At 48.0% G+C, this 19,339-nt stretch overlaps 5 protein-coding genes across 5 annotated transcripts; 2 read left to right on the top strand and 3 right to left on the bottom strand.

The window, feature by feature from the left end:
• Window positions 1-1,668: 1,668 nt before the first annotated feature.
• On the top strand, window positions 1,669-2,388 carry ANOM_003343 (uncharacterized protein; the record flags this gene model as incomplete). The annotated part of the gene is made up of 1 exon (XM_015548600.1): window positions 1,669-2,388. One exon carries the CDS (start codon window positions 1,669-1,671, stop codon window positions 2,386-2,388), a length of 720 nt encoding a protein of 239 aa, XP_015409283.1.
• Window positions 2,389-4,246: 1,858 nt separating this feature from the next.
• On the bottom strand, window positions 4,247-6,234 carry ANOM_003342 (Iwr1 domain-containing protein; the record flags this gene model as incomplete). Its single annotated transcript, XM_015548599.1, has 3 exons — window positions 4,247-4,589; window positions 4,683-6,032; window positions 6,168-6,234. 3 exons carry the CDS (start codon window positions 6,232-6,234, stop codon window positions 4,375-4,377), a joined length of 1,632 nt encoding a protein of 543 aa, XP_015409286.1. The 3' UTR covers window positions 4,247-4,374.
• An 854-nt stretch (window positions 6,235-7,088) lies between these two features.
• On the bottom strand, window positions 7,089-9,599 carry ANOM_003341 (putative differentiation regulator (Nrd1); the record flags this gene model as incomplete). The annotated part of the gene is made up of 1 exon (XM_015548598.1): window positions 7,089-9,599. One exon carries the CDS (start codon window positions 9,597-9,599, stop codon window positions 7,089-7,091), a length of 2,511 nt encoding a protein of 836 aa, XP_015409284.1.
• Window positions 9,600-12,466: 2,867 nt separating this feature from the next.
• On the top strand, window positions 12,467-14,363 carry ANOM_003340 (asparagine--tRNA ligase DED81; the record flags this gene model as incomplete). Its single annotated transcript, XM_015548597.1, has 2 exons — window positions 12,467-14,106; window positions 14,166-14,363. Coding segments are annotated over 2 exons (1,749 nt in total), but the record flags the coding sequence as incomplete, so codon positions are not given.
• Window positions 14,364-16,969: 2,606 nt separating this feature from the next.
• Window positions 16,970-17,468, bottom strand: ANOM_003339 (uncharacterized protein; the record flags this gene model as incomplete). Its single annotated transcript, XM_015548596.1, has 2 exons — window positions 16,970-17,369; window positions 17,434-17,468. 2 exons carry the CDS (start codon window positions 17,466-17,468, stop codon window positions 16,970-16,972), a joined length of 435 nt encoding a protein of 144 aa, XP_015409290.1.
• Window positions 17,469-19,339: the final 1,871 nt, after the last annotated feature.

Below are 19,339 nucleotides of genomic sequence, written 5' to 3'. Positions count from 1 at the left end.
CCCTTTCTGGGAAATCCCCGCGTGGCCAAAAGACCACATCATGGCCATTGTATCATTGGTTTAAGCAGTTGGAGCTTTACCTGATAGTCATTCGACCGAAGGCAAAAGTCGGGTCCCCATTGACTTTGAACTGGTCAATTTTACCGGTCCGACGATGGCCTGTTCGACCCTCCACCTTAATGATCATCCGTTGAAGGATGTCGTCTCCTCTGATGGGCCAAACCAAAATACCAATTGTTCTTTGACTCTTGCGGCTCCTTCAGACCCTCTGGTTCTGATATATCCTTGCCGCAGATTGCATGAACTAGACTTTGTGTTCCTTTTCCCCTCCTGCTACTTCTGTCCTCTAGTGGATCCATCTTTGAAAACAAATGAATTTTTTTTTTAAAATAAAAAGTAAAGAAAAGAAAAAAGAAAATTTCGAGAGGAGACTGCAAAACTGTGTCAAAGAATTAGAAATACATAAAATACCCGGTTCAAAGAGTCAGTGGTTGCCCTGCACATACATCCTGCAAGTCGTCTGCCAACGTGACCCTTTCTTTCAGCATCTCCACTTGCTTCATACACGATTCAGTGTCTGAATACCCTTCTCTCTCTTTCGTGGAAAAACCAAAAATATCATAGAGACCTAAATATCAACAAGAAAGAGAGCATTGGTGAAGTTTTCATGAATTTTCAACCAATGTTGATGTGATACTCTTGCACATAGAACAGAAAAGGATATCTACGCCTCGTCGAATTTCGACTGATATTCTATTCACTCTTTTCTTTTCTTCTCATACCTTATTTCATTATTTATTTTATTTTATCATCTATGGTTAAATCCCGATTTTCGGCTGTCCTTTCTATTATCTATATATTTAAACCCCCCTTTTCAAATCTTTAATTGCTTCTATAGGCAGATGCTTGCAAGGTTACTGTCGTCGTACTAGGGTCAAGGACTTGGAAAAAGCATACAAGCATTACGAGGAGGGAAACCACTCCAACATACACCACCCCCCAACGCATATTACTCCTCCTTCTCCAACATCTTGAATCGCTACCCTGCTACTGCAGGCGCTACGCAACTTCGGAATCATCCTGTACCCGCTGTAGCAGTGATTGTCTCCCGGCTGGACAGGGGGCGCAGTCATCTTCGGGGTCTCTTACAGGCCGGCGTGTCCCAAGGATTCGGTACGCTGCATGGATTAAGCACAACTAACGGAACCCTTGGCGGCCATTGCTCTCATTTAAGAATCCAACCCGGTGTCTCGTGCGGTGTTGGAAATTCCAAGGTTTTTTCTTTTCCAGCCCTCCATCGTCTAATTGTGACTTTTACATGATCCTTCAGTCCAACACTCCTTCTGGAAGCGTTGTTGTAGTGGCTGAGGAATATTCTTGGTTCATCGCCAAACTAGACCACCGCTCTTTTTATTCGGCGTGTCTTCCTTGCCTACTACTCATCTCTCTATCTACCACTGCCGCTGTGCATTTGCGTCTGACCAGCGTGGAAAAAAGTGCCTTCGACTGTATTCATCGCTTTACACCTTGCTTTGACCGGGGCTTACTCCTCGAGCACTCGCTCTAGAAGAAGGACTTCCCTTGCCGTCCAACCTACTGCCCTATCGATCACCACACTAAAAGCAGTTGGATCACGAAAGCCGTGGACCACCTTGCCAACAGAGCACAATGGAGCATCTTCACTCGCAATCTCCGGCTAGTTATATGCCATCATCGCGAAAAAGCCGCATGGCCATCGATGCTCTGTTGAACCCGTCAGCAGAGTCTGAAAATTCTCCTCAACTGCATTACGCCCATCCAGGATCGCAGTATTCACCTATCTACCCCCCCAGCCCTAGTCATCACTACTTCTACCACCCATACACAGATAGCCACCATCACCACCACCATCCTTACCGGGAAAGTTCTGGCTCCTCGCAAGACCAGGCGTTCTTGCCATATCGACCACGGTCGACGGAGTCCTCACCAGGGGCGTACTCTCGGGACCGGTACGACTCGGTCTCAAGCAGTTCTAGCAATGCCCCAGAGCGGCGACGGCCCCCTCGACCTAAGTATGAGGAAGAGGAAATGTACTTCATTTGGTATCACCGCGTGGATCTGTGCCAAGAATGGAAGGAAGTGCGCGAGAGCTTTAACCGACAATTCCCTAGCCGGCAACGACGTGGATTCCAAGGAATTCAATGCAAATTCTACCGATTCATCAAGGAGAAGAAGTGCCCAACGTTGCGAGAGCAGAGACGCATGCGCGACGGCGAGTTCCTACGAGAGGGGTCAGGGCTAGTTGACTCGGCTGCACCACGATTCGGCGTTGTGGAATGGATGGGAGCTTGGTATCCTTGGATGCGAGAAACCAAAGAACAAGTCCTCAGTCGACGCATATCACATTAAATTTCCTCCTCTTCTTTCCCTCAAAAATTCCTACCTCCTTCATTCCTCGACTCTACAGATCCTCCTCCCACCTTTGAAAAATCCCCCTCTTTACGGCCGTCAAGATACCTTTGAAGTTTCTCTTCTACTTTATTTACTTCTTCCAACCTTATGTTCTTTTACCGACAAGGCTATCATTCTGAGACGTTACTGCGTTCTTTTCTCTCATTTTACATCGGTTTATGATTCTCACTGGGAGGCCGTCTGATTTTTAGCATGCATACATCAAATCACTATTATTTTTATTCTGGATTGAAAGGAAATCCATGGAGACTGTCATTTGTATTGGAGGGAATAAGATTATTCATCTCGACCGAATTTACTTCTTTGAACCGAGAAGACACATAGTTCCTTCAATTCATCACGATAGCACGGACGTAGTCAGAGCGTACCATACAATACCATACAGGGCATCAATACCGAACATTATAGCATACAGTACAGTGCATGACACACAGAAAACACCACCAATAGGTATGCAGCACAACGTCAAAAACCCAGCAGAATAATAAAGGCAGGAAACAATAATATCATATCATAGGACAAGTATGCCAGCAAGCAAGCGAATAGGCAAAGCCGAACCTCTAGTTCGAAACCCCTACATCTCTCATTCCCAGGGATCACAGGTAACACATGATATCATCTTACAACCCGCGAAGAGGCACAACTGAGCAAGGAGGAGACTATTTGTTCCCTGCTTGGCTGTTCCCTGCCTGTAACAAATACTCAAGGGGAAAATAAAAAGTGAAAAACGAAAAATAAAAAACGTGAAATATTCATGACAATATCGTCGCACTACATAGCTTATCGCAAAGGTTTGTCCATTGACGAAACCCAAACCGAAACCCTACTTAATCTCAACTCTACCCGTAACGTATGTACTATACATCCATATTCTGCAGCGACCGCTGCATCATAATGCTCAATATACATTTTGACGAGGCCGCCCGTCCATTCAAATCATTTGGAATACATGCGCAGAGTTAGGATCTACAGAGTACTCGGTCGCTGACAACACGTCTCCAACCATGCAGACCAAGTGTAGGCAAGTCGCCCCTCCTGCCGAATCGAGAAATCGCCCTTCTATGCATCCGTGATGGAAAAAAATGCTCCACTTTTGCACATCAACATGGACATGTTGGGTACCTAAATCACGTTCATTGGAATGTGATGCTTGGTATGCTGGACTTATAGGGATGCGGAGATTGTAGGGTTAAGTTGGGTAGGGATATCCCTCCCTCACTTGGCATTTAGTTTTGTTTTACCTTTCCCCGTCTGCATGGTGAGACTGCAGATGGGGCTTTTTGTTGGCTTAGTCGATGGTCTACGTTTCTTAGTGTGTAGATTGGGTTGGTGTCTCCTCGTGTGGATTACCTTTTCTTTTCTTTTTTTTTTTCTTATATTTTTACTTTTTCTTGTTCGTGAAGGAAATGATCTACTCTGGAGGTTCCGATTCGGATATCCTGACCCTTTTCCATAGATCGCGTAGATATCTAGATTTGGATTGAAGTTTCATCTAGAGTGAGAGAGAACATATAGCATGGCTAGTTGAAGACCATCTGGACCTCATTTCATTTCGTACTTTGTACCGGTACCCCTACGATGTTGCATTTAATGCACGCCTGGACCAGGGTTGATCCCCCGTCCGAGACATGAAGGGTGCAATAATCATACGAACTGTACTGCACATGCTGTGTGATGAAGTCCACATGCAGAAATGAAGGTTACTCTGCAGAATCAGACTCGGCCTCATCATCTATATATCCTCGTCTGCATCTGCAGAAATTGCGGTGAGTGAAGGAAAATGGGCAGGAGGACAAGGGAAACGTTGTCTGATGGTGTGTTGCCTCCCACCCCTGCCGAAGGTTTCTCTTTACCAAAGTACCGTGCAGAACAAGCACCCAGATCCAATAGAATAATCAATGCAGCCACCCGTCGTTGTGCCCATCACCAGCTCTCGTCATCAGAATCCACGTGCGTCCGTTGTCCATGTCCGTATCCGTAGCCATACCCATAGCGCTCACTGGATGAATCGTCGAAGTTGAACTCTTCGTCATCCGACTGGTGGCGTCGATACTTGCTGTAGACGGCTCCGGGATCGTCCTCTTCGTCATCCCAGGAGAGTTCTTCGTCTGGATAGTCATTCGCAGGATTATTCTCAGCTATAGTAATTGTTAGTCAGATTTCTCCTTGCCTTGCCTTTATTTTTGGGAAGCGTAGATCTCAGGTCGAATCTATGCGACGGACTCGCTTACCATTTGAATCGCCGTCTTCACTGTCCCACTGATCTTCATCGTCATCCTCCTCTGCAAAATGCTCCCAGTATTCTTCGTCCTCCGGTGTGATGACGATCACACCAATGTCCTGACGACTCGTATCGATACCCTTTAGACGGAACCACTCATCCTGGTTCAGTTCCAAATCTGCTAGTGGGTTCGTAAGCTGCCCTCCGTCCGGCAGAGGACGCCTGATGTATGTATCGTAGACATACTCCCCGTCACTATCCTCCTCCTGCCCTGTAGCGGAGGGTAAATGGTGCGGTGCTGGTGTGGCAGGCTTGACGGATCCTTCAGGATTCGCCGCCCCTTGCGTGCGTTCTGCAGACCACGCGGCTCGAAGTTTGTTGGGTGTACGAGGAGGATATTTCAATGGAGGTTTGGGCATCACCGAAGTAGTCCGCTCCGCAACAGATTGACGATTATGTTTCGTCTCCACGGGCGACACCTCTGTTTCCAATTCCATTTCCCCTTCGAGCTCCAACGCAATTTGCTCGAAATCTCGAGCCAGCCTCTCTGACTCATCTTCCCAGTTGCTGTGGCGTGCTTGGGCCCCTTGTTCGAGCACCTGCGAGATATGCTTTTTGGCAGCCAAGATCGCCCCCTTACGCTCCTCCCTCCATTTTCTTTCGGCCTGGTTCACCACTGGTCTCTTCCGTAGACGAACAGGCTGTTCATCAGCCACATCGGAACTGTCACGAGAGCCAACATCATCTGCTCGCACGGCCGCCTCAGCCACCAAAGACGCCTGCCGTGAATGCGGTTTGCGCCGAAGCTTCTCCACGAGCACTGCAACCCCGTCTGCTTTACGCTTTTGTACTCCTCCACCGCTGCTTCGGAGGGGACTCATCGGCGTACTTGATCTCGAAATTTGGAACCGTCGAAGCGACTGCGCCCGTGATGGAGAAGATGCCGAACTGCCTCGCGCACTTGAGGTGGATGAGACACCAGCCGCGGGGGCTTCAACAACGGAATCTCGACTTGGGCTTTCATTGTGAGTGTCCCGTTGAGCGAGTCCCGGCGAAGAATCCAAAGCCCTCTTCACCTTCTCCTCGGCTTCCTTCCGAAGGGCCGCGAGACGTTTTTCTTCGCGAAGTTCTGCCCCGGGCGATGTGGCTCTGACCAAGGGAACCCCTCCGGTAGCGCGGTTTGGCGCATTCGAGGATAGAGATGTGCTCACAGAGCGCGGAGTGAGAATTGACCTCTGCGCCGCTGATATGGGTGAAGCACTCGGAGAGCCGGCTTTCAGATCCTTGGCACTGACCTGGACTCGCTGGAACACGAAGTCTGTGAAGCGGCGTTTCGTCTGATGTAGATCAGACTGGATATCTGTATTTTCCTATTAGCTTTTGCTGGCTACTAAAAAAACGCGGCATTTCTATGCGGATATACAGAGCGGGGGACTGGGGCTTAGTTTGATCGGTAGAGGCTTGATAGCTAGCAAAGATCAGGGAAGCTTCTTACATAACGTGTCCACTGGTTCCTCCTCTCGACGGCGTTTGATACTAATCTGTTCCGGAGGCAAAGACATTTTGGAGTTTATAGGAAACTGAGCTTTACTTGGTATAGATTAGGATTGATGGCGAAGGAGAAATGGCGACAACGACAGTTTGGGATGATCTCCAACATTTCTTCAAGTTCCATGGTTGGGCTAGAAGGGGCTTAGCGTGCCACCCCGACCATGTATAAGGTCACGTGATTATCTATTGTTGACTCTTTACTCAATTCGGATGGGCAACTTTCAATTATTTGCCAACATACAGATACCCATGAACACGGTGATGACAAGTGTAGATCATTGCTTTTCATATTTCTTCTCTTATGCTATATTTCTTGATGGCTACTGCCATCGCCATCCCGAACCTATTACCTCCGCACAGCTATATAACCCCTGTCCGTTATCCAATATGCAAAAGGAGCTGTTTGCTCTGGATTAATTCCGTCAAAATGGCATCGCATATGCAACTGATCAGAATAAACATCAAAGAACAGACCAGAGCCAACCAGTCTAGGGTATAGCCGAGATCTCACCCGCCTTCGTAGCCAACTGGAAATCGAAATGGAAACAACCAAAAGAAGAATGGAAGGGGAAAGGGGATCATACCCAGCTAGCAATACAAGGATGGTATAAAAAATATAATTAAAGGGTGTAAGATGGGTTGGCTGAGAACGAAATTTGCACAATAATAATAAAAAATAATAAAGAGGAAAGAGAGAAATACTGTTGAGCAAACCAATACAAAGAAAGTAATCAACGGGTGGTGTTTTCAAAACAATAGATGAACATGATGAATAGAAAACGTGAAGTAAAAGATTTTAAAAGTTAATAAGATGATGCACCCACAAGAATGGAAGAGGAAATTCTTTCAAAATATTAAGATGAAATTATTTGGCTCCGATCTCTTCCTCAGCCCAGCCGGGTAGCGAATTCTCGTTCTGGATGGCCAGTCCAAAACCGGCATGGTTGAGACCGCCCAAGGCAGATGTAAAGCTGGAGAAGCTACTCTGCGGTTGGTGAGCTACACCTGCACGGCTATGTCCAGCCTGGCCCGAAATAGGACCGAATGGTTCTTGAGAGAACGACGGCAAGCTGACAGCACGAGAATGCTGCGCGCGTGGCACGCTTAAGCTGCTGGTGCTAGCAGTAGCGTGATGTCCAGGGCCGCTAGAGCCATTGGTGACGTTCAAAAAGCCGTTGGTAGACGGCTTGTGTTGATGCAGTGGCGCTTCGATGCTTCCGTTAGTGAGCTCGCTTGTAGTTGTACCGTTGTAGAGTGGCTGTTGCTGAGGTGCCGGTTGGGACTGGGACTGAAGAGCAGCGAGGGAGATAGAATCGTTCAAGCGGTTCTCTTGTTCTTGAGCTTGCTGGGCGGACATTTGGTTGAGATACATGGTTAGCGGGTTGTTGGCCCCCACGTTCAACATCCCAGACGGCGATGTAACTGTCTGCAGCGGGTGCCGGCCCTGCTGGCCATTCTGAGAACCTGTCGAGCCTGGGGCTGGAGAGAGGGCTGAACGGGTTGGGCTGGACCCTGAACCAGAATGGCTCAAGTTCTGCTGGAAGCCATTGAGTGCCGGTGAGGGCGACTGCGGGCCTTCCAGTCCACCGTTGCGATTTTGCTGTCCACCGTTACCCGTCTGGCGAGGTGGGTTGCCACAACGATCCTTGCCAAAGTTGATCTTGAACCGCTTGTACTCCTCCCTGTTCCGCATCCCCTCAATTGCCTTGATGGCATTGGCGATATTGGTAAAGTTCACGAAAGCACAGCTTTTCTCGCGCAATGTGTTCACCAGCTCGATCTCTCCGTACTCGGAGAAGTCTTGGCGAAGACGTTCCTCCGACCAAGACTCATCAAGGTTGCCAACATAGACGTTTCGCGAGGCACCGCCGCTTACAGCCAGGGCAATAGCTGGGGGTAGGGGACCAGAGTGCTTGCCCCAGCCGATCTTCAAGCGACGGTTGTGAATCATTAGACCCTGGAGGTTACTCAAGGCATAGAAGGAGGCGGCGGAGGTTGGGTCAATGAAGGTAACGAAGCAGATATGCTTATCGGGGATGTAACGGATATGATGCAGAAGGCCACCGCGAACTACGTTACAGATCTCTTCAATGGTAGTTTCTGGATGGATGTTACCCAGATAGATCGTCCGGTTACCCAGGTTGTTGACGCCACCAGCGGATGTAGCGACGGCTGCAGCTGCAACGGACTGTTGGGCGAGTGCGTTCGTGATTAGGTCCCGATCTGCTGAGTTCAGAATGTGTGCGTATCCTGGTGCGATGCCCAGGAACTGAGCTGCATTCTGTTGTTGTGTTTTCGAGACATAAGCACACCGATCTTTACCGTAGAAGACACGCCTAGGTGCTTGCCATTTAGCCTCTTGGGGCAATTGAGAGACAGCTTTCATCGCGTTGCTGATCGACAGGAAATGTACAAAGCCAATTGCCTTTTCCTTCACAATTTTCACGGTATCAATCGGACCAAACTTCCCAAGCTCTTCGCGTAACTCATCTTCTGTCATCTCGTCTGGCAAGTTGCCTAGGTACACGTTCCGTGACGCCCCCGATTGTTGCACCGCCAGGGCCACTGAAGTGGGTACCTGCGAGGGTTTGCCCCAGCCAACCTTGATGTCATTGCCTTTGATGGCGAGCTTTTTCAAGATAGCATCCGAGTGGAAGTGCGTTGCCGAGTTGCTGTCCAGGAAGGAGATGAAAGCACAATTCTTGTCAGGGAGCAAGCGTACCGATTCAATCTGGCCGCTACGGACATGATTTAAGATTTCTTCGGCAGAAGTTTCCGCCGGAATATTGCCCAAATACACGGTTCGACTTGTACCTGAGAGAAGGCCCGGAGTTACCGATGCAGCGGGACTTCCGTACGCCGCATTACCCAAGCCACCCATACCACCAACTGGTGATTGAGGGCCCCCCAGCAACTGGGAGTTTCCCATACTATCCGCAGACATCATACCCGAGTACAGACTGGCATTCTGTGAGGCCTGTGTTGGGCTTCCCAGCTGATTCTGGTGGTTTTGCGCGTGCGCCGACGCATTGGCCTGAGAGAAACCACCGAAGTTGGTGAACTGCGGCGAGGCAAAGGCCGAAGGGGTTCCCGGTTGGAAGGGGCTTCCGAGCAGTAGTTGAGACGGCAACAGAGGAGTGAAGTTCATGTCGAACGCGGTGCCCGAGGCTGCCATAGTGTCGGTGTTGTTTTGACTGGCGGCGGTATTGATGGCAGGGATATTAGCTCGACGTGCGTTTCGATCCGTCAGACCCTGCAGAGGGAGGCTATTGGAGTTGTACGCTCCGTGGGAGAAACCGGTATCGTCTGCGTTGAGGTGGGAAAACTTGGAAGGGATCAAACGACTCGGAATGCTTGAGGCATCGGAGGTTTGCATGGCGAGGAACACGAACGGTCCGGACGCGAGAGCCCCCTAGCTAAGGAAGAGGGGACGAAGTAAATTGGGGCTAATGTGAAATGATCGGTATCACCGGCCAGGGGGGAAAAGGGAAGCGCGAGTTACAAAGACGTGGTCGGAAGAGCGAAAAGCCAACCGGCGTGAAGATCACCCCCGAAAGGAGAAAGGAGGAAGGGAATGAGTGAAGGAAAATAGCAGCCGAAAAGATGGCAAAGTGAAGTCGAACGAAAAGGAGGGCGAAGAAAGAATAACAATAAAGAAGCTGGATAAGGATAGGCCAATTGAGACGTGTCTAGAAAGAGGTCCAGCGGTCAATTGGAATGTGCATTAGACAATGTTCGGTGGAACGGTGACAAACCTCTTAGTTGGTGTTTTAGGGGCTGCTGCGGGTGAACAATCCCCGTAAACAAGAACCAACTTGTCAATTGAAGATTTGAGACGAGAAAAAAAAGAAAGAAGAAGAAGAAGAATATGATAATAAAAAACAATAATAATACTTGATAAATAAGTAGTCAATCGAAATTAAAAGAGAAATTGATCAAGCAAATCAAAAGGGAAATAGAAAAACACAGAAGATGGGTAATTAAGAATATGGTCTAGTAAATTGAAAGAATATGAACCCCCAATTGCAGAACCCAAGAATTGTTGTTGACAAAGGGAAAGGCCAAAAAAGGACCGATGGGGGACATCCACTCAGAAAGCTGAAAAGGGAAAAGTGGAACTGACAAAGAGAAATGAATGAGAGAAAATAATAATTGATAATAGTCTCGCAGAGGCGGAGGAGAGAAAAGACAGTGGAGGAGAGGGAAAACTACGGGCCCCCGAAAAAGGGGCTGTTTGTAGCGTGAGATGAGCTTGATAAGAGACTATATGAGTGACAGCGCACACTTTCTCGCTCTCGCGCTCTCTCTTTTTCTTTTATGTGTTTCTTTTTCGTTTCTTTTTCGTTTCTTTTTCGTTTCTTTTTTTTAGCCCTTTCTTTCCCTCTTCTCCCCAAGGTGTATATAGCATGCACCGTATACCTGGCAAAGTAAATCTTACCCACGACAGGAAAGAACAAAAATTCAATCAAAAAACATTCAAGTCAATGAGAAGGGAATTAAATGAAACCAAGAAAAAAGATAGTCACTGCAAATTACTGGTGTGTAGTAACGAATGTAGAGAAGAAAAGTAAGATTCAATATTATCTCAAGTAAGACCAGCATTAACCAAAAAGAAGACTTAGCGAAATGCTGAAGAGTGGATGAAGGGGTAAAAGGGGGAAAATGAACAGTGAACCAAACATCAGACAAGAGGCTGGAATAATAATAGAAATTCATGTCCCTGTGGAGTGAAGATTGACATTCGTACCTGACTGGTTGAGTAAAGCGTCCCCAGAGCCGATGGGGAACACCAGAATCTCCATCCCCCCAAGGGAGAGATGTCATTCTGTTAGCCAGACCATAAGCTGCAATTCATCTTGTACAAAGATCTTCTCTGCCAATAATATCGGATCATCGTGTTCAAGCGAAACGTCTTTGTTGTTTCGTCGAATATCCCTCAAGGCTATCCGTGCGCTTGTCACAAGGCTGTGGCTGACACAGCCTAAAAGAAGAGAAAAAGGTCACTCAGATGGCTAGCAGTACGATGGTGGTATCAGCCACATGCGGTCCGGACGTTGGATTGTATACGGAATAGTGTCTGTCCAATCGATTCCTTAAATGAAATATTGTCGTGCATCTTTGCTGATTCAGTTGAAATATCAGGGAGAACGGACTGAGAAGTCCGTAGTCCTGTACGTAGAAACATCTCCCATATCTCCATCCATCACGGATCTGGATGATTGAGTGGGGTTTTCTGAATGAAGAAAGGGAGGCTCTTGCCACATGGAAGAACTAATGATCCGCCTCGCCTGCAGAAACCATTGCGACTTGGCACCCACATTCCTTGTGCTTGCGTACTTACTACTTTGTGGTGACTCTTGTGGATCCCATATCTTGATACCACATGGTATTAAGGAGACAATGGACTATTGATCTGCATTCAACGTCTGAGTTTCGATCTATCTAGTCCGTTTCATCATGTGTCCGGCGTTTTCAATCCATCAAGCAATCGTTTAAGGAAGATTTACCGCGGTCCGCATTTCCCCGGATGGTAATTTGTTGTTCGGGCCTAACTTTACATATCTAGTCTTACTAACCGCTTATGGAATTAGATCACTTGTCGTCAATAGCTCATATCTTGGATAAATAGATAGAGTGGCGAATAGAAGTTTATCTCGTTTTAATGAGTATGGAGATGCCTTTTGTCAATTCTTGACGGACATCCAACGGCGTTTCATGGGAGTACAACTTGTGTTACCGTGTTATGTATTTTGAACTGGTAAGGGGAGATTGTGTATGATGCATTTCAGTACGATTTGGCTAGATACACGGATATCTCTTCTGGGTGGCGCTTTGTAGACCAGTCATGATTAGTACGGGTCATGTAGATAATTTAATGCAAATCAAGCTGAACAACAGTTGTTGTTTGTTCTTGATGTATCATCAGAAGCCTGACAGATTAGGCCTTATTAATGCCTCAGGCACACGTGGGGGAGACTTTCCCGCGGCCGGTCGCATTCAGATTGGATCCAGAAATTTACCCCTCCAGGCGATTTTACTCAAGCACTGTGCGACTCGGCGTCTTCACTTTCTCACTTTGGGGTAATTGTTACATAGTCTTCATTGGCTGGACTAAGTAATTGACACCTGTGAGTCTTTTATTCTTCTCTCAAATTTGTTTTCTGCTTCCTATTATGGTGGACCTTATCTATAGTGTGACTCACATGCTCAAAATAAAAACTAATTTGATATTCTCCCCGCAGTACGGCGCTCACCCAATCCTTGGACAGCGAGTCAGGTAGACAGCCAGTGACCATGACTACCATCTACATTGACGAAGACGTCGGTAGGGACGACTCTACCGCGACCGGATCCGAATCCGCTCCCTACAAGACGCTTGTGCACGCTTTCTTGCAGCACGCTCCTAGCGAGGGTTTCCAATATTTGACACGCAAGTCCCAAACCGAGCCCGCTGATAAAGATGTCGACAAGCTGGAGTGGAAGTCGGCCACCAAGTCGGCGATGAAGAAGGCCACCAACCTCTATGAGCAACGGAAGAAGAAGGCCGCAAAAGAACAGGAATTGGCCATTCGTGAGAAGCAGGAGGCAGAGAAGCGCCGCCTCGTCCTGGAAGAAGCGAAGAAGATCATTATTACGGAGGACTCCTCACTCCCTAAGCCGGTCAGAATCCGCCTTGATGTGACTGACCCAGCCGTTGTCAAGCTTGGAAGTCCGGAGTCGGAGGGCCCTGGCACCCGTGTTCGCGTGCTGGGCAGAGTTCATCGCCTTCGTGCCCAGAAGGATGTCGTTTTCCTTACCTTGGCAGATGGCTACGGCTACCTCCAATGCATCCTGACGGGAGACATGGTCAAGACCTACGATATCATGACTCTTACCCTCGGAACCTCCATGTCTATCCATGGTGAAATGCGTGCCGTCCCACCTAAGCAGCATGCTCCCAACAACCGTGAACTGCACGCAGACTTCTTCACTATCATTGGCCGTGCCGCCGGTGACAAGGAGGCCATTACCACACGAGTCGCCCCTGATGCGGACCCGCAGACCCTCTACGACAACCGCCATCTTGTCCTTCGTGGCGAGACCGCTTCCGCTGTCATGAAAGTGCGAGCAGCAGCTCTTCGGGCATTCCGCAAATCTTTCGAGGAGAGCCGCATGCTGGAAGTGACCCCGCCCGCAATGGTGCAAACGCAGGTGGAGGGTGGTAGTACCCTGTTTAAGTTCGACTACTACGGCGAGAACGCCTACCTCACTCAGTCTTCCCAACTGTACCTGGAAACCTGTCTCCCATCCTTGGGTGATGTCTTCTGTGTTTGCCCTTCATTCCGCGCCGAGAAGTCCCTTACTCGTCGGCACTTGTCAGAGTATACTCACATCGAAGCCGAGCTTGACTTCATCACTTTCACCGATCTCCTGGACCACTTAGAAGCTATGATCTGCCGTGTCATTGAACTGATCCTAGCCGAACCCGAGGCCGCAGCCCATATCAAGCAACTCAACCCCGACTTCAAGCCCCCCAGCCGTCCCTTCCGCCGCATGAAGTACTCCGATGCCATCCAATGGCTCATCGAGCATGAAATCCCCAACGAAGAAGGCAAGCCCCACCAGTTCGGCGATGACATCGCCGAGGCCGCCGAGCGCAAGATGACCGACATCATCAACCAGCCTATCTTCCTCACCCACTTCCCCGCTGAAATCAAGGCATTCTACATGAAGAAGGACCCCGAAGACCGCCGTGTCACCGAGAGTGTCGACGTCCTCATGCCCGGTGTCGGTGAGATTGTCGGTGGCAGTATGAGAATGGACGACTGGGATGAGCTCATGAGTGCCTATAAACATGAGGGCATGGACCCCTCCCCCTACTACTGGTACACTGATCAGCGCAAGTATGTTCCCTTCCATGAGTTATTACCTCACATAACAAATACTAACTTCTTCGCTAAAGGTACGGTACCTCCCCTCACGGTGGATATGGCCTCGGTCTCGAGCGATTCCTCGCCTGGTTGTGCGCCCGTTATACTGTCAGGGATTGCAGCTTGTATCCTCGCTTCACTGGCCGTTGCACGCCTTAGAATATTCTATATATTAGACGACTCCCATAGATATGCCAACGTCTCAATGGAGACCGAAGTTCCTCTACTTACTCGATATCCAGTAGTTCCTAGGTAAGAAATCTTATCATGCGATGTAAAGGCCGTACCAAAAATTCCAAGTAAGAGCAATAGTTCGATGAGGACAAACATCACCAGCAGTTGATTTATACAATTACAACCGAGCGGTGCCAGGAGATGGTAAAAACTAGACTATCATAATTCCGATAACTCACTGGCCATCACATTAATTACTCTACCATACTACACGCATTACAACTACTCGACTCTTATAGCTCTCAATCCTATCAATCTAAATCTCCCCTCCTTTCCCTTCCTCAACATGAGCAACCACTTACATCATTCACCCTGTCTCGCTCTTCGTCCGAGCCAACGCAATTCGCCCCTTCCTCTGTCCCTGATCCTGACCAGTAGCGTACTATATCCTCCAGAGCGGCCACCGATTCACCGAGCAGGCACCAACTGGCTTTACTCTCGCGAAACCCCATAGGCCCAAATTTTGTTCAATCTATTGAAGAGAAACGAGAACCTTAGTAGGCCTAGACAGGCGAAGTTTCTGAGTACTGAAAAGAAAAAAACTTCTGGAAGAACTTGACACTTGTGGTCTCGGTGAAGGAGGAAGAATGGACCTACTTGCCGCCGCTGCTTGGAGACGAATTATGTTTGATTGGAAAATCTATGTGGGCAGTCTTATCTATCTGGGTATTACCTCAGTTTCCGGGTACGCAACAGTCCTATTCGTGCCCTCCATTGTGAATTCGCTAAGCTATAGTGGTATCTTTCCTTACAGATTCCGGTGACATCGCTACACCTTTGCGATATTCGGTGTCGTCCTTGCAAGCATATAATACACCATAGTATCGCGCAGGGCTCTCTATCCGGGGTGGTTGAATATGCATTTCCATTACATGGCAATGTTCTTCGTGACCACAGGATGCTATATTGTTCAACCCGTTGTTGATTGTGTGGATGACGAACAACCTCAGTGGGTATTATTAGTGCGCTGCTGATCTTGCCACCCAGGCTAGATTTAGAAACATTAGTGGCACTCTAACGAGTAACATCTTCAGCAGGGATGACGTGCCTCTATATACTGTTAGAGGTAAGGTATTATTAGCTATGGTGGTGTTTTATGGGATTATGGGTAGTATTTTCGCCGCCTGTCTGTTAATCGAGAATCACAAGAAGGCCCAGGGAAAACATAAGATGAGAGTATAACTGGATAAAGACGTCTTAGTTAATCCAGGTAGTAGTAACAATCCTCAATTCCGTTTCAGCCTATGACTGAGAGGAACCTGAAGTCCCGGCCAGTCACATACTCTCTCAAGAGGCAAAATCGAGTTGATATATTCGTTATTTGTTTTCGAAAGCCGTAGGAGCGAAATATCTTCTCATATACATGGCTTTAATACACTCTTATATGGCTCACACCAACTGTACGAACATGATATTCGCCGTTGTAGCGGTATCAGGATGAGTACCTACGTCTCTTCCAGGATAAAGCACGGATCAAAACTTGAGTGACCCTATAAACCCAAGTGATAAAGACTACAGAAGCGTCCAATACTAGACTATAGTGATTCTTGCTTGTCATGTCGGACAGAAGGCAAGAAGGAAAAGAATAGATGCAAGTAAATGTGGAAGAGTAAGGACCTACTACTAGATATTGGTTTGATATTCCTCTAGCCATCAGCCTCATACGGGTGTGGCGCCACTTCCATTCCAGCAACAAACCTCGTCCAGACTACGTAATTACTAACTACAACAGCGGGTTGACGATAGTGACGATCATCATCCCTCTAGCCACCTAAGGTTACTGCTACAACTACATCGTGCCCTTACGTTTAATGACAAGTTGATATCATAATAACACCCGTCATCATTTGAACATGCCTTTTTATGACCAGTCGTCCAACTCGCCACCCGACTTTTGAACGATGGGCCAAAGGAGATCCGGAGTTTCGTGCCGAAACTGAATTCCAAGGGACCTTCGAAAGCAAACTCATAACCAGCCTGCTTAGCTCTGTATAGTCTATGGAGGACTTCTTCCTGGCTTGGCAGAAAATCTCTCATATCTGACTCGGATATGATACTCGGCCGCAGATATACACCATATTCTGAGTGGGGTTAATCGCTCTTCGTAGCTGGCACGCTGCGGCTACGTCCACTTAGTATATCCACCGATGCCTGCGTCATGCACCCACGAGACGACCAGTCATGGCAGAGAGCAGCGACGATGGAACCATCCGTGTTCAGGCATATAATTTCAATGCAATGAAGCAACTTCAGGCTGATTACTATACATGGTGAAAAAATGTGCATAGTAAGGAAACAACCAATTTAACATGGTAAACGGTCAGCTGAATCCGGAAATGGGAAAGTATTTGGGTCAATCTCCACCTCCGACTGTATACCTAATACGGGACTAGGGAGTGAGAAGCAAACAAGTCAACTAAACGGCATATCCACCTCAGATTTATGTGCATAATGCTGTACGGAGGTTGACTTCAGCACCTTACCACCATGTATTCATCTAAGGCAGCCTTTCATTCCCAACGGCCAAGACGACGACGTTACAAGAAGGTGAGGGCAGAGATGAGCAAGGCGTAGAGTACTTTCACCATGATTATATTGACCATTAGGATTCCGTGACACCACCATTCCCCCCGAGGTGGTTGTTTCCATTTTGCATTTGAGAGATCACCGCGAGGATCTCTCGTTGGGAAGCACCAGAACGGATGATAGAGACTAATCGGGCTACAGTCTCTTGATCCTCGTTGCAAACCAAATCCAGAAGTTGTTCGAGAAAGCTTCTGTAGTAATCCGAATCCTCGGCAAAGCTAGTCTGGAGTAGGGGATCTGTGTTCGGAGTCTCGTAACTAGAGACTTGGTAACTATCACTGCTTTGGTTGTTTGAGCTGTGGTTGTTCGAGCTGAGATTATTCGAGCTGAGATTATTCGAGCTGAGATTGTTCGAGCTTTGGTTGTTCGAGCTTTGGTTGTTCGAGCTTTCGTTATTGGAACTTCGATTGTTGGAACTGCGATATGAGGTTAACCACATAAGTATGTGCGATCACAGTCTCTATACTGCAAGCCGATTACCTCTGCTCCGAGTTTTGAATATTCTGACTGTTCATCATGCCGTGCGGTTCGCAGTCGTGGTTGCTTGTTCAACTGGAAATCACTAACTGCTCGCTCGGCAGGCAAGCTCGAATACAGAATCAAACTCAAAAGAAGGTGATAAGATATGGCCTTTAATTTGAAGCGAGACAGTGGTGCACGGAGTGAGGGTTGGTTGGCGGACGTGTTTAAGCGAGAGCCGTGGCTGCAGTTAAGTCAGTACGTCTGGCGTGCAGACGTCGCTGGCGGACACAAGCGAATCTTATACGTCCCAGGGGTATCACAAGGTGGTTGACAAGGATAAAATCGTTCTCCACTCCTAAGGCTCTATGGGTATAAAGGTAGGGAAATATAATCCAAAGGAGAAGAAACCAAAATGTGGAAGGGAAAAAGAAATATTTCAGATTGAATCACGCCACAGCATCATCCAAGTGATTTGCTCGACACCTCTGAAGCACCATAAGCCCCCGAGAACTCAGCACGGGGATAAGAACCAGTTGGGTCTCTTTTCTGTCCAGGTGGCTAAAAATACGGCCATTGCCTGTGGTCCATCCAATTGAACAGACGCGGGTGCTCAACGATTTGTTTCCATTTGACGGCCAACTCACCCTGCATACCACTCTAAGCGTCCGCAGAACCCCTTACCAGCAAGGACGGGCAAAAGGTTAGAAAAGGGCCAGTAGTCTGGAATACCCTCGGCAGCACTGGAGGGAGACAATGAGAAAAGACGGATCGGTGACTTCAACCGGTGATTAGTTGGGGCTATATGGGCCTCGGAGAAAACTGCCAGCCAATCTCATGACTTGTTTTTCGTCTCCGCCACCAATTTTCGGGAGGCCTTGCTAACCTCCCGGCACATCATAACGGATCTATGGCTTAAAAGCATGATCCCACCCACCTTATTTGCCTTTTCGTCAGTATGTGTGTTTTCCTTCTGATTCACCGAATCATGTTCGAGTTGCATAGTAAGGGTAGTGTCAGGAAAAGACTTCCGGGATCAACGACTCGCGCGTGACCTCTTGTCACCCACTTGTTGTAACCACGGATAGGCAATGGTCAGACATGGTCCAAGCTAATCAGATCCCCTCGGCGTCTACAGGATAGACGTTTCTACTTGAAGATGCTGCTTTTTCTTCATTATCTCCCCCGATGATGCCTTGGCGCGAATTTGCAAGCACTCCCTTTTGCTTTCTCGATGACGAACAGCCCGCACGTCCCATGGAAACAAACTAGTTCCGTCGAGATTGTGATATACCGGTCAACATCATTCCGCTCGATGGATCCCATATAGCTTGCTCATCAGAGAAGCCAAAGCCAGAGCCACTTCCGAACCCAACGCAGCCTTGTTGAGAATAAGAGCCACTTCACATCTTGCCCGACATGTTACCCGTTTCTGTTTCGAGAAAAGTGCAAATCTTCAGATCGCAGAGACCGATTGCATAGATTCAGTGCCCCTTCCAGAATGCGTGATGCTCCCGAATAAACACAAGCCTGTCTCAACCACTTTAAAGCTAGTCATCATACTGACGATACCACGCGTATAACGCCGAGCTTGGAGTGTGAGAAGGTCAGCATAGGCTGTCTGATACTTGTATGCCGGTGTGGAGTTCCTCTGTGTCACCATACCCTTGTTAAAAGTAGCGTTCTCGCCGACTCAAATCGCACCGCGGATTACCAGCAAGCCGGCCTTACAAGATGCCGGCACATGGATAATGAGCAGGTGGCGATGTTTGTGAACAATTAAGCATGGGTACCTTTCTTTCGCCCTTCACTTGGAGGGAAAGGGAAGTATGCATGTAAAAAAAAAAAAGCCAAGACAGAAGCACCCGGTAACTCGGTGCCGATTGGCACAAATTGGAGTCGCCCCTAGGAAGGAAAAATAATCCCG

This window comes from Aspergillus nomiae (genome assembly GCF_001204775.2).
Source record: "Aspergillus nomiae NRRL 13137 chromosome Unknown contig00054, whole genome shotgun sequence".
Lineage (NCBI taxonomy): Eukaryota > Fungi > Ascomycota > Eurotiomycetes > Eurotiales > Aspergillaceae > Aspergillus > Aspergillus nomiae.
This window is presented reverse-complemented; position numbering and strand designations above follow the sequence as displayed.